This window comes from Electrophorus electricus, chromosome 5, assembly GCF_041902795.1.
Source record: "Electrophorus electricus isolate QZ-2024a chromosome 5, ASM4190279v1, whole genome shotgun sequence".
Classification (NCBI taxonomy): domain Eukaryota; kingdom Metazoa; phylum Chordata; class Actinopteri; order Gymnotiformes; family Gymnotidae; genus Electrophorus; species Electrophorus electricus.
Genome location: NC_137501.1, coordinates 16337386 through 16351407, shown reverse-complemented (window position 1 = coordinate 16351407; position 14022 = coordinate 16337386). Strand labels below are relative to the sequence as shown.

The 14022-nt window shown below is 42.9% G+C and overlaps 1 protein-coding gene across 1 annotated transcript in view; it reads right to left on the bottom strand.

Annotated features, from left to right (window-relative positions):
* Positions 1-265: 265 nt before the first annotated feature.
* The window catches only part of LOC145657961 (eukaryotic translation initiation factor 4 gamma 3-like), a 29012-nt gene continuing 15255 nt past the window's right edge, over positions 266-14022 (bottom strand). The window contains exons 2-9 of the mRNA XM_081714841.1: positions 3819-3972; positions 3606-3725; positions 3328-3480; positions 2298-2495; positions 1968-2114; positions 1573-1809; positions 533-637; positions 266-448 (exon numbers count right to left, since the gene is read on the bottom strand). Coding sequence (XP_081570967.1) covers positions 266-448; positions 533-637; positions 1573-1809; positions 1968-2114; positions 2298-2495; positions 3328-3480; positions 3606-3725; positions 3819-3972 — 1297 coding nt within the window. The remainder of the gene's footprint in view (positions 449-532; positions 638-1572; positions 1810-1967; positions 2115-2297; positions 2496-3327; positions 3481-3605; positions 3726-3818; positions 3973-14022) is intronic.

Here is a 14022-nt window from a genome sequence, read left to right as displayed (position 1 = left end):
TCACGAGAAGCCAAGGAAGAATAAAATAAAAAATAAATAATATTATTTCTATATTCACCTCTGTCTTTTCTTTTGAACATCTGCAAATGTTAAATATAGTTTTGTCTGCAGTTCATAAAGGAAAAAGCAAAAATACATTAGAGTCAGAACTTGTTTCTTTGTCACACAGTTTTATTATTTTTTTTGAATTATTGCATTGTCTTTTAGCACACGTTGGCAAATGTGTCCATCCTCTTGTCGATTGTCCTTGGACTTGTCCTCGGCCTCACACAGCCAGGTGAAAAAGGCTGTCATGGAATTGAGGGCCACACCTTTGCCTCTTGTTGTGCTTGGACAGCAGCTGCTGGTGCACCTTCCTCTGCTCCTCCTGCTCCTCAAGTTTGGCCTCCTTATGAATCTGCTCAATGGTCTTGGGCCCGTGGTCAGCTCGCCGCGACACCCAGTTATTCTAGAAAAGCAAAATCAGCAGATGCATACTTTTGCATCACCATGCGCTGGAATGGCAAACACAAACACAGGCAGAGTCTCTAACCAGTCGCAGGTCGATGACGTCCTGGAGCAGGAACCGAATGCGTGAGGAACCCCTCCTCTCCTTCACTGTCTTTTCTATATATTTAAAGTAATGATCCATTTTTGGCTGAGAGAGAGAGAGAGAGAGAGAGAGAGAGAGAGAGAGTGTAAGAGAAACGTCGACAAATTTCAGATATTCTTCACCTTTCGATTCGATCAGGTGTGCTCTCAGCTGAACTCATGTCGCAAGACGTTTATGACTCTTATGTAAACCCTGCTGCCTTGCACGTTGGTCAGTGCTGTAAAGCAGTTCACTGCCACTGTGGGTGTAGCTGTGCTGTCATCAGCTGCACTTGGCTTTGGGGAATCCAGGGTGCAGCAGCAGGAGGCGGCAAACGTGGAGGAGGCTGTGAGAGCAAAACCTTCTAACAGCTGACCAGTCCTCAATAAAAGCCTTTCATTTTGTCAGCTGTAGTAGGAGCAGAGCTAACAACCACACTAACAACTTCACTAAACAACATGAACTTGGACACTTTCAAAATCATTGCCAAGGCCTAATAATACACTGATATCAGCACAGCATGCTAGTCGCACTATAGATGATGATTCTAATTAGTTGGCTACCCTGTAGTCAGAGTGCAGGCTTTTATAAACTTTTATAAACAACATTTCAACATGCTTGTTTTTTGGTTAAAAACGTGCATGGAGAAAAAAAAATACAATAAAAAAGACCAGGAAACTTGAACACAAATAACTGTCACACTAGTTGGTGACTGAACTGTCAACATCACAACTGCCATTCCTACTAGGGACAAAATTGACAGTCATTATACAATATCCAAAACTTCTTCATCCAGTTTCGATGTGTAAAGTACTTGTTGTGAAAAACGCAACACAGACCAAATCTGGACAAAATCCGCACAGCCGCTGCACTGCACACTAGCACTCATGTACACATGCGCCGTAAACCTTTACATGACATATTAAAGATAAACCGATGCAAGTGCTGAGCATCTGCTGAGAATATTAAATCAACCCAGACCAGGCCCGCGGCCTGCTTACCCTGGCCTTCTCCAAGTCCAGGTCTTTGCCGATGGCTGTGAGGAGGTGGCACAGACGCTCCAGGCTCTCCTCGCTGTGGTTCATGAACAGCTTGACCACACAGTCGTGCATGATGGCCTCTGACAGCATGTGCAGCTTGAACAGCTCCCCGATGAACTTGATGTTACCGATGGACCTCCTGTGGGCCTTGTCCTTCGCCTCCTCCAGATCCTCCTCCAGCCTCTCCCGCTCGCTGGCCTTGCGAGGAGTAACCAGAACAAAGACAAAAGCAAGAAACAGCGCGTTTGGACCCGATAACGACCAGGCCGCCTCCCAGCACTGCTGCCGATTTCAGTCCCCTTTCTCCTGATCTGTGGGTTGGTGAGTCGGGTAAACTAGACAGGAGTGCTGCTTACTGAAGTGGCCGCTTCCAGCTGGTGCTGCAGCTTCCCCAAAACATCATCGTTGACCTTGTCCTTCTCAAACTCCTTCTGACAGCGGTTCAGCAGCAGCTTTTGGAAACCCACAGTGCTGGTGGGCTTGTCTGCCATGGGCACTTTTAACTACACAGGAAAGACATGTAGGAGAAACACTTGGGTATAAGACAGTGTTGAGAGTTCTGTTACTAAATAGAAGCTGATTAAAGCTCCATGTCAGTTTAGAGTGGTTCAAACAGAGTTCACTTCTGTGTGGCATTTGCCTTTGTATGGAACTTCAGCAGCAATGTATGGGAACATGTTACTCACCATAGCCAGGCAGCTGCACATATTGCCATAGACCATAGAGAAGCTGGGCTCATCGATGGCTTTTTCAAAAACCAGATCAACCACGCCTTTGAAGCGCTCCTCCGTGTCGATGGTGAGGTCCATCACCTGCTTCATCAGCTGGTTAAACATCTGCGGTGTCAGTTTGTTCAGGATACTGCGCACCTTCTGGAAAAGCTCCTGGAGAGGAAAACAGACTACCGACTAAGCTTTCCATTACAAAGATCCCAATCTTTTGTTAAATTCAGCAGTTCTTCCACATAATGACTAACTCCTCACTTTCACCAAATATTTACTCTGCCATTTGGAACTTCCTCATGAACAAAAATCACTCAACTTTGCTATATAGACCGATAAAGGCATCATACATCAATCACACTTTCCGAGAAGTGTAGCACTGGCAGCAAACAGTTTATCAAATCTTATCAACTAAAACCCCTCATGTGCTCCAAATTCAAATTAAAAGAAAACCCATAAGAACCAGCTACAAGAATTTTAGATTTAATCAATATATAACTCCTACAAACAAAAAAAATATATACATAATAACCAAATCTGATCCAATAATAACCCTACCGACCAGACAATGCAATGAAGATCTGTCAATCTCTCCAAATGCTGAATTGCACACAAATTTGCAAGAATATTTTTAACACAACCACTGGGTGTTAACCTATAATATATACAAGATCATCCACAGAATACACTACAATATCTACAATACTCTATCACCAAAATCAACACCACAATCAACACAAGGAACAACAAGCACACAAGATCTGGTCCTCAGTATCATCACACCCCCTGTTTACACTAGAAACCAATGTCCCCCTGCATAGCTACATTCGTGCACACTCCCCGCACACCCACCCAATTAAACAACGACTCTATAATTTAAATATCCAATTCTTGAAGAGCATATCGCAAAAAAAATTAAGTAGCTTTCAAGCCCACCATAACAGGCTGTGACTCTGAAATCTGAAAACAGGGCACAGCGGAGTGAGGTGCTGACCTGAGTTTTCTGGGTCTCGGGGTTCTGGGTGTTCTCCCTTTTCCTGCCAGGTTTCCAGGCATTCTCAGCCTTCTTCAGCTGCACCTCGTCATTCACGGACACGTTGGTAATGATCTTGCGGGGAGGCAGCCGTCTCGGGCCTACACTGAGCAGCTGAAGCAACGAATGGGTGCTCTTTATTATGGGCGGTAACAATGTCACAAAGACCTCGGTCACATAAGATGACCAGGCGCTCATTCATTTGTGACAGAAGAGAAGGGATGAGCGGAGAGACCCACCGGTGCACCCCTGCCTCCAGGAATTGCCCTGCTGAAGTTTGCAGAGGCTGGGTTGAAGCCTGGGTCTCTGGCGATAATGCGAGGGCCCACCTGCTGCAGGGGCAGCTTGTTTTGTTTGATCTAGAAAACAACAGAGTCAAGTCGAAGTCCATCAGCCCCTCTCCATGGAATGGTTTTAAAGGTCCCCTAAGGCCAATGTTTTAGCAGGCTTACCTTGTCCAGTACCACATCAGAGATGGGAGGAAGCCCCTCTGGCTTCTGCATGCAGGCAGGCATGAACTGGAAGGCCAACAGGAAGTCTCTATCATACTGCCTCTTCCCATCCTTCAGCTCTGGCTCTGCATGCAGAGAGGGGTACAGTGAGCACCTGGAGAGAGGAATCACCTCTCTGTCAGGACACTGGGCCTGCCCCACAGGAGTGTCCTCTTTTGGCTTCTTCCAGGTGTTGGATAAACTAATAGCTGTAAATCATAACAAATCAGTCTGGTGTCTTTTTAGTGTCCTAACATAGCATGTCATGCATGTGGTTATTTACCTTGACTCAAGCTTTGCCTAAGCTTGGACTGTAAAATGGGCTCCACTTTATCCTCCAGCAAGACCTCTGGCTCCTCGCCAGTCTCTTTCAGCTCTGCCCCAGTGGAGGCTCCACAGGCCTGGACTGCCTCTATAACAGCCTGGCCTGGGAGAGTGAGGCCTGAAGGAGCAGCAGTGCTGGAAGGCAATGAGGGCGTCAGCGTGCCTGAGGCAACCGCCTCTCCGGCTGCTGGACTTGCAGCCTTCGCCGGACAGTGGGCCTCCAGGGCCAGGCCGACATTGACATTCCCCTGCTCTGCTACCTGGCTGTTCAGCTGCTGGGATTTGAGGTAGAAAATGCGAGGATAATGAGGGTGTGGACATAAAAACTAGCAAAAGACAGAAAAGATGGAGAGAGAGAGATAGAGAGAGAGAGAGAAAGAGAGAGAGAGAGAGAGAGAGAGAGAGAGAGAGAGAGAGATACTGCACACACATGCAGAAGAAGGGGAATGGCAATGAGGGTGGGGGGGGTGAGCACAGCACAGCACAGCACAGCACAGCACAGCACAGCATAATTAGAGAAGTGAGTAGAGAAAGAGGCAAAGAGAGAGAGAGATGAAATGAGAAAGCACAAGAGGGCAAAAGATCCAGCCGCAAAGGCACAAAATGTGTGTGTGTGTGGAGGTGGGGGGGGGGGGGGGGGGTGAAGACACAAAGACAGCAAGAGATAGCAGACAAGCATGGGGTGCTTAAATAAATGGGCAGGAGAAATAGAGAAAGAGAGGAAAGAGGAACACTGTTACCATTTAGGGAAAGAGGACACAAAGTAAGTGCAACGGCGCAGTAGTGAGTGTTCCCTTTACAGACAAACATCTGAGAAGCCTTCTTAAATCAGAACAGCCACAATCACACAAGCTACTGCAACCAGTCAAATATAACGGAGGAGGGTCAACGGTGTGACCGAATCACTGAAGAAGGAAGAGAGAATGGCCGGAAATCAAACTACACCATCAGATTTTGTTGCTGATTGTATGACGCTTTTAATAGGACAAGACAATGAAAGCCAGCCAAACAACCAAACAATCAGCTCAGAGCTTATTATGAGGGAGGACTAGATGAGAGAGTACTTTGACCTGTGGAGTGGATCACGCGAAGCAGCGGCCTGCAGCCGATCAGGGGCTCGGGCTGTGGGACTGAATGGCTTACCTGTGGAGCAGTAGGGGTAGTGCAGGGACGTCCCACTGGTGGGCTTGTGTTCTGGCTAATGGCTACTCCTGACATGATCTCCTCTGTGATATCCTTGCCATCCTGGTTAGGGTCTCGGATACGGATCTTAGCGAACAGCAAGTTATTTGCATCTATTAAGTCAATCCACAATTAAATTAATTTCACCTCTGAGGCAGGGGGAATACTCACTGTTTTCTTTACCCTCTTAGTGGGTGGAGGCTGCTGAGCTGTATGCACTATTATGGATGGAGATTTGGTGTATATGGTCTGGCCAGGATAGTATGAAGGCCCTGCCACTAGTGGTGACCAAAAAAAAGCACTGGTTTCAGTTAGAGAGCAAACGAAAAACCAGTTTCAGCCAGCGGGAATACCCAGAAGAAAGGTCTCTTTATCGGTGAGAGCACGCATGTGGGTTTCCCAGGTGGGGGTAGAGAAAGGGAAGTCCAAACTCACCATATGCTAGTGGGCAGTCTGCAGGAAAGAGCCCAGGGTAGAATGTACTGGGTCCTGTGGGCTGGACGGAGTACTGCTGGGGATGTCCCACGTAAGGAAGGCCACTGTGGTGATACTGAGAATGAAACAGAACAGCAGAGGTAAAGGGCCTAGCACCAGACATGGCCATTCATATAGGACACTCCTAAGAGATATTCAAAGCGGTAAACAAACAAAAAATACAAAAACATTTAGTTTTTACACTGAAAAAAAACTAAACTAGAACTTCTCATTTCTGCTTCCAAGATAAAACATATTTTTATCTACACATTTTAGGAGCAGTTTATTTATTGCTGGCCAACCTGTTTATAGACAGATTTTCAACCCATTTGCTACACTGTGTACATATTTGCACAGGCGCTTTTCTCTGCTCTGGGTACCTGAGGCACGTAGTACTGGAGTACGTAGTACTGGCCGGTCTGGGATGAGGTGAAGGGCATGGGTGTCAGGAACATCATGATGGGCTGGCTGGACACGGGTCGAAAGGAAGCGCTGTTACTTGGAATGGCAGGCTGGGCTGTCTGCATCTGAGGGATCTGGAAAAGCTGGGAGAGGAGAGGAGTGGAGAGTGAGGGTCACAGAGCAGCGTGGCGTATGCCGCAGCAGCCGACTCAGACGCTCGGAGTGAAGACTTTAGTCAAGAGTTGAGTCGTGGACTCTACAGCAGTTGTACTGGGAATGTTGAGGAGATATATACATAAAAAAAAAAGTTTAAAATTTTCAAGGGATTTTGAATGTCCTATTATGCTAGGCATGCAAGATACAAAAAGAAAACCTTTCAAGAGTCTGTTTCACATGCATGGCACTAATACAAGGGTGACTGAACTAGCATGAAAAATTAAACAATTACAATGACGGATGCAGCTAATTAGCCATGATTGCAGGAGAGGGGATATATATGTAAAAGACAACTAATCTTGAATGTAAATTTGTACTCATAACCTGAGTCTATCAAAGCCAATGCTGACAAAATATGACATGAGCTAGAATTCAGAATGTGACAAAATCCCCATCCCAGTTGGCTTTGATGCTCAGAATGGGAACATAGTGAGGGAATTCCTTCTACATGAGAAACAGTAAAATGAGCCTAAGAGGTGATTCTCACATACTGTCTCCCACCGAGCTGTTGCCATCTTAACATTTTCTGGACATAAAATCCTCCCTCCAGCAGTTATGCAGGCAGGCAGAAATGAACCTTTGTATGGGCTCCTGGGTAATGGAGCAGCCATACCATGTCCAAAACAGATTATTAAAAAGCACTGGAGTCCAAAGGAAATAAAGAGAAACAGACTAAAAAAGACTAAACATAAAAGACTAAACATAGGTGCTGGCATCCTCCGAACTGGGGAGCAGAGTGGAGCGCAGGTGCACCACTGAGCTACTGGAATGTCTTTCAATGCATTTTTTGAAGACTGCAAAATTACCTGAATGGATCTCAATCCTCCCTTGAATATTGAAGCAGGAACGAGAGAGAAGCTAGTGGAAGAACGCACTAATGGGTGTGGAGGGTCAGAGAGACTTCAACACGCTCACATACACTGGCACACACAATTTAAACAAATCTTTAAACAAATTTAAACCAAAACAAGTTTTGTTTTTTTTTAAATGACGGAACACTGTTGTTACAGTGGAATTGTGAGGTCAGAGGCAGAGCAAATGTGTTCCACTAACCTTCCTGGCCCTTTAAGTGCACTACTGCAGATAGACTGAAAACAAATTTCACCTAAATAAAATCACACTGTAACACTGAAAACATAAACACAGACAAGCACTGAATGAGTGGTAAAGGGCATTAAAGCCTAAGTATTACATGGAGATCACCGCTCACATTTTCAATTCTTTCCTTTGACAAAACAACTCACATCAACAGCCAAGGCACTGCACTGGCTTTCTAAAAGGAGATGGCAGATGGCACTATCAATTAGCTTCACTCAAAAATGGGAGAAAACAAGGAATGCGGCATGTTATGCGCTCGTGCACATAGTTCGGTCACACGTCTCTGCTATGGTCTTCCAACGTACACTGCCCTTGATATGAGGCAATATGGCCACCTACTGTAAGCTCAACCTTGGGTCACGATATCATGCAGAGCCTTCATAATACCCTATGCTTCTGTGCATGTGCTAGTCAGATTCAAGCTCAAATATCGTCTCTCTCAGCTAGCACAGCCCGGCCTCGTCTGTCTACAAAACTTCCAAGAGGTCTCCGGTACACTAGACAAATGTTGCTGTTTTGTATTCACAGAGAACATTTATCCAAGTATGTGTACAGGTCAAAAAGTTGGGATGCGGCTAGGAGACAGGAATCCATCTGCCTCTGAGATTGATGTGTGAGTTGGGGCGCCAAAAAGTATCTTAAGCACTTCAGCACCATTCTAAGACAACCATTGACAATAATTACTCACCTTAATGAATGCTTTGTCCGCACCTTGGCTGCATCTGAGCTGGTGGTTGAAAAGCAGGGCCCGCAGCTGCTGGTTCTGGGGCTGGATGTCATACTGCTCAGCGGTCTGACAGGCACGCACAACTCGTAGGTCTGTTCAAGGTGGTGCTTGTACACCTCAATTTCCATCGTAATTGTCCTGTACAACCATTAAAAATTTGACAGAAGTTAAAAAACAGCAGAACGGTTTGTTACAACTGGAAAAAAATAAATAAGAAAAGATTGATTGTTGTTGTACATGAATGTCAGTGAGCCATGAGGATAAGCCCTCTTGTCCAACGTTCTGATTAGCAGTTATCACCTCCTAACACTGCAATCAAAATGCATGGGCAAAAGATGCATTACTGAAAAAAACACTCTGCAGATCTGGAATTCATGTCACCACAGTCAAGGTTGAAGGCTTTGTTCAGTGAAAAGAAAACAAATGCATCAAAGTTGGTGTTATACTCAGTAAGAACTCAGTAGAGTAAGAAACTGCAAAATACTCAGAGAACTCTGTGCATGAGTCAGTGGCTCAATAGTCCAACTAAAATCAGCCAGGACCACAGTTTAGTTGGGCTAAACATGAGTCAACTAAATCCTTAGTCAGAGAATGATATTTTGTCTTTGCTGCTTACATGATCAGCTTCTTTCAAATAGCCATGTCAACTCAGTCAACTTAGTTATTTAGGAATAATATCAAACTACATGTGGGCCATCAGATCCTGTTTGCCCTTGAAGACCCACTCACAATCTCTGCCCAAGTCAGAGACTATTTACAGCTATGATCTTAATTCCAGCACTGGACATGCATTACCTTGCATAGTTTCACAACTCTGGCACTGCAATCAACCCTGCATATGTCTTAACTAAGAAGGCAACAGTTCAAATGGAAAACCTACTTCCTTTCTGGGAGTGAAGGAAGCCAGCTGCTTGATCTTCAGTGTCTGGTTGAGTCTTGGATGCATCAAGCACAGGGACACCAGCTGATACCCCATGGTTGAGGTGCTCCATATATTGTGCAAGGATCGGTTCGTTATAATCACCATTCTGCATTTTTTTTTAACAGCAGCAACAGCATAAAATGGTTCAGTTAAGGGTGCATCATTGGAAGACTTTCACTAAAATATGTCCTCACCATGTCTCAAATACAGCAATACCTCTTAGAAGCCATTGTACTGCACACAGAATGGACAGTCCCAGCAGTTTCTGTTCCCATATGGAACCTCAGTGTTTTGATTACAGAACCAGCAATTCACAATGACATGAACTGGTTTCTTCCCATTGAATAGGGAGTGTGTGTGTGTAATTATATATATATAAATAAAATTGTGAGCAAGGATCTTTCATTTTGCAGCCTAAAAATGAAAGTGACAAATAAATGTATGTGACAAATAAACCAAACTTCAAACTTTATATGAATAGCTTCCTGTTAAATATACACAGTTAATCAGTCATTAAAAAAACACATTCTATTAATTAAGAATGTTTATGAAAGTTAATTTAATCTAACTAACAATAAATGAACAGTCGAATATTGTAGTTCAAACAGTCCGATAGCTGTAGTAATGGCTTACCTCATTTTGCTTATTTAGAGAGAACGATAAATTTGAAAACCCACAGGTTTGTGAATTTGGGTCTCTAAATCATACAAAAGTAGGTTTCCTATTTCTGAACAGTTAGCTAGCTAACAAACTACCAGCACCTAAACGATCAAAGTTGAAAGATGAACAATGAAATGGTTCCACAAGGAATGGTTTATAGCCCCGAGTTAGACACTCGCTGACCTCAACTATTAGCTAGCTAACTAGCTTATCGCTGTGATAAAGCGATACAATTTTTAACAATGAGGACATGAATAAAGTATCCTTTACAATTTTCACAATATTGTTAACGTAACTGTAATATCTGAAAACGGACCACACAGGAAGGTGTAAAAATGAACAACTGCAAACACCCCGTTCCTTATCTTACCTCGTTAGGTAGCTAAAATAGCTAACCTAGGTTAGACCCTTTAACCATTTAAAGGTCTGAACTGTCAAACTGCGTTTCCGTTAGGCAGATAAATAGTTTGACGCCGTTTGGTGAAACTTATGCAGCCATATAAATGATTTGATCGCCGATACCTTTAGACATCATGGAATAAAAGAGGCTTATTTTAGCTGATGTGTGTGTGGAGTTGTTTAGGGGCAGCTATGAGCTGGAAGCTAAGCGTTGCTTCAGTGGCTTCTAGCATGGACTAGCTACGATCATAATTCTGCTACAAAATGTATAAATGAGGAAATATACAATTATTTACATTATTACAGCATTTACAGTATTAAAAGCGTGATTTAATGGGATGAATAGTTAACTAGCTAACGTTATCTATCCTAGCTTGATGGCTATCTTTGCTCACTAACGGTTACTGCATCTTAGGGCCAACTTTATGCTGCACTTCGCCCCCTAGCGGGCCCGCGGGAGAATCCACACTGGCATACTCAAATAAATCACTTTATAACATCCAATATTCTTAAAGTACAGTACATTTTTCGAGATAACATTTCTTAGGAATAAAACAATTACCTGCTTACCGATTTTCAGATGTCTACATGCAGCCTAATTTGGTCTTTTACACTTCCTGCCATCATATTATTACATAAATAATTTCATTTTGTTACCTCAGTGTCAGGAATTCTGTCACTGAGCCACAGTTCTGTGAAAACTAAAGCACAACAGTCTCTACACTCGCGTTGGGTGCTATGCTAGAGTTGACCTGTTGACCAGGGAACAGACATTGGAGAGCAGGATGGACAGTAGAGCTGGTCTGCTAGGGTTAGCTTTTTTTTTTCCAGTGGTAGCTCAGTGGTTAAGGTATCAGAAGGCTGCTGCTTCAAGCCCCCCCACTGCCAACTTACCAATGCTGGGCCCCTGAGTAAGGCTCTTAACCCTCAATTGCTCAAGTTGTACTCAGTCATAATTGTAAGTTGCTTTGGATAAAAATGTGTCTGCTAAATGTAAATCCAGCATGAACTCATGCCCTCTATGCTTTGTTTTTATTCAGCAGTGACTCCTGTCTCTAGGGTTTCTGTTTTTTCATTTGTTAACTGTTCTATGTCGTATGAATTATGTGAAGCGACCTTGAGTATGAGAGAAACATTTTATTTATATATATTACATCTATTGTTATTATTATTATTGTTAGATACTGGAGCCTTTCTGTCTTCAGGCACCCAACACAAGGTCTCTGCCTATCAGCCATGACATGGCGGCTTGACCGCGAGCTGGTCGCCCGAGGTCTTCCACTCCTTCTTCTTGTCTCCTTTACCCCTCCCTTTCTCTTTCTTTCTCTCCCTGTCTCTCTTTAAGCACAGGAGTACCTCATGGCGGGTACGGGAACAGCTCGTGGGTCGTTCATGCCAAGAACATCTAATTTTTAATAACCTTGTCTCTTTCCTTTCTACATAGACCCTCAGAACATGCCTCACTTTTCCCCGTCATCCTGTAGATTTAGATAGTAGATATAAGACACATATATACTCTGTGCTTTCCTCAATAAAGTTGAACTCTCTTCATTCACTACCTTGGTGTCAGTGTCTCTTGACTTCCCCAGATCCGGCTACAGAGGACGGAGGGCAGAGGGTAACTTGGAGGAGATCGAAACTGAAGGACTTGTCACTTTGAACCAGTTCCTAACAAGAAGTACGAAATACATAAGGTCTACCTTAAACATTGATAAGTGCAATAAACAATAAGTACTAGAGTAGTACTAGACCAGCAAGTAGTAAGCTGCAGTAGTTCATCTTTAAGATCATAAGAGACCGCACAAGCACCCGGGTAGCTTCCTGCGAGAGAAGGGGCCGAATCCTTCGTATGTTACAAAGGGGAAATCTGAAACATGAGTTGAGAATGACAACTGGTTGTCCAAAGTTATGATCGTGATACCAGGGAGTTCTCAAAGGGAACTGTGAGGTCCTGATAAGGGCTGGGAGTACCCGGGATGTACAGAAGGTTGCATGTTAGCTTGGACAGCTAGCTGGCTCATTCGCTTTCTAGCCATCTTAAAACTGCCAAAGTCTCGAAGTAAACATCACTAGTGAGTTATTCTACACATCTGGCATTAGCAGAGTGTTACAATAATAACAGTTCACCGCAGCAGTAAAGCGATAAACACTTGTCTTATGTAGCTGACAAGCTCGCAAAATACACCAAGCCCGTTGTCATAGCAACCAGCACTTAGCTTGCTCGAACTAGCCTAGCTAAGATAGCCTTAATGGGCTAACAAAGACTCATTTCTACGCCAGGCGCACATACTACAAATGCATATTAGCTACATAACTGTTCCAATAAATGCGTGTATTACCATGCTATTCATTAATTTTCCTGTATGTGCACAACTGTAGACCGGGGGTTCTTTAACGTAATCCTCTTCGCCATTAGCTTAGCTAGCTAATAAAGCTAAGCTAGTTAGCCAGCCTAGCTAACTAACTGATATGTTTCAATGTGGAGACGCAGTAAGAGTGTCTCTAATAATTTGAGTTTGTTTTCAGTCGGTACGTACACTCAAACGGTGTCATACAGTTATTGAATAAATCAGCAGAAGCTGTTATTAAAATAATTTTCTGCGTCCTTTCGAGGTCTTACCTTGACATTGGTGAAGCTTAGCAGTGGTAACCTACATACGATTCGCATTAAATAAATTAAATACAAAAAACAAACAAACATATTTCTACGGTCAACCGAGAAGTCCATGTCTTTGTGAAATTTATTCTATGAGAATAATTTAATATTACTTGCTTTGGAAAAAGCAAACACTTCATGCCAAACTTAAAGTGTGCAGGGCACAGTAATTGCTGTAGAAGACACATACATGTATTTTCACAATACACAGGCTGTTCATGTCTGTTCAGTACATATGGTTATATTACACCTTGCTTATGTGTAATATGGATATAAATGTTAAAATGTTCTATTACAGAACACGACACCTGTTGCGTTTTATATTGGTAAATCTCTGATATGACCACTGTAACATAAAGTTGCGGTTATAAATACGTGAAACATTTTGATCGACTGAAATGTAGCTGTATGTACATGCATTATATTTGTGATTATGTAAATTAAACAGCTATTCTTATTCTTATGGCTAGCTAAATAAATTGCAATTTCGTCGTCTTCAAGGCATGGCATGGTGTTTATTCATTCTTCGGCATACAAAATGACGCCTTTTCACGTTGTGGAACTACAAATATGGCGACCTTTTTTCTTTAGCGTTTTAATGACGTAAAAGCAGAGTCTCACCGTAAAGTCGGGCAGGAGGAGCTGGACTCATTTATTTCTTCGTATCTTCCGCCATCTAGCGGTCAATAACGGGTAGTCTTGAATTGATTTGTATCGCATAATACTTTGGATATAAATGTTTAAATTTCCTGTTGCAGGACAGACAAAGTATAGTCGACCAGTTCTAACCTTTTGATAAAAACTTGAACTTCAAAGTAGGTGAATCTATTTCCTTAAACCAATCAGATCACAGTTCATTTACATAACATCAATGCTTTGAGTGCTTTAGATATGAGAACATCACACATCAGTCAGTCTATAATTCTGTATTATGTATTTTTATAGCTTCCAACTTTCATGAGTTCCTTGAATCTGTGGAGAAAAGTGCAGACCAATGTAGTTTCTTATTTGTGAACATTTATACATTCATTGTAATTTATTTATCATTTAAATGTTTTATTACTTTTAATTTATAGACATAAGGACACAGAAAACAGTTCATATA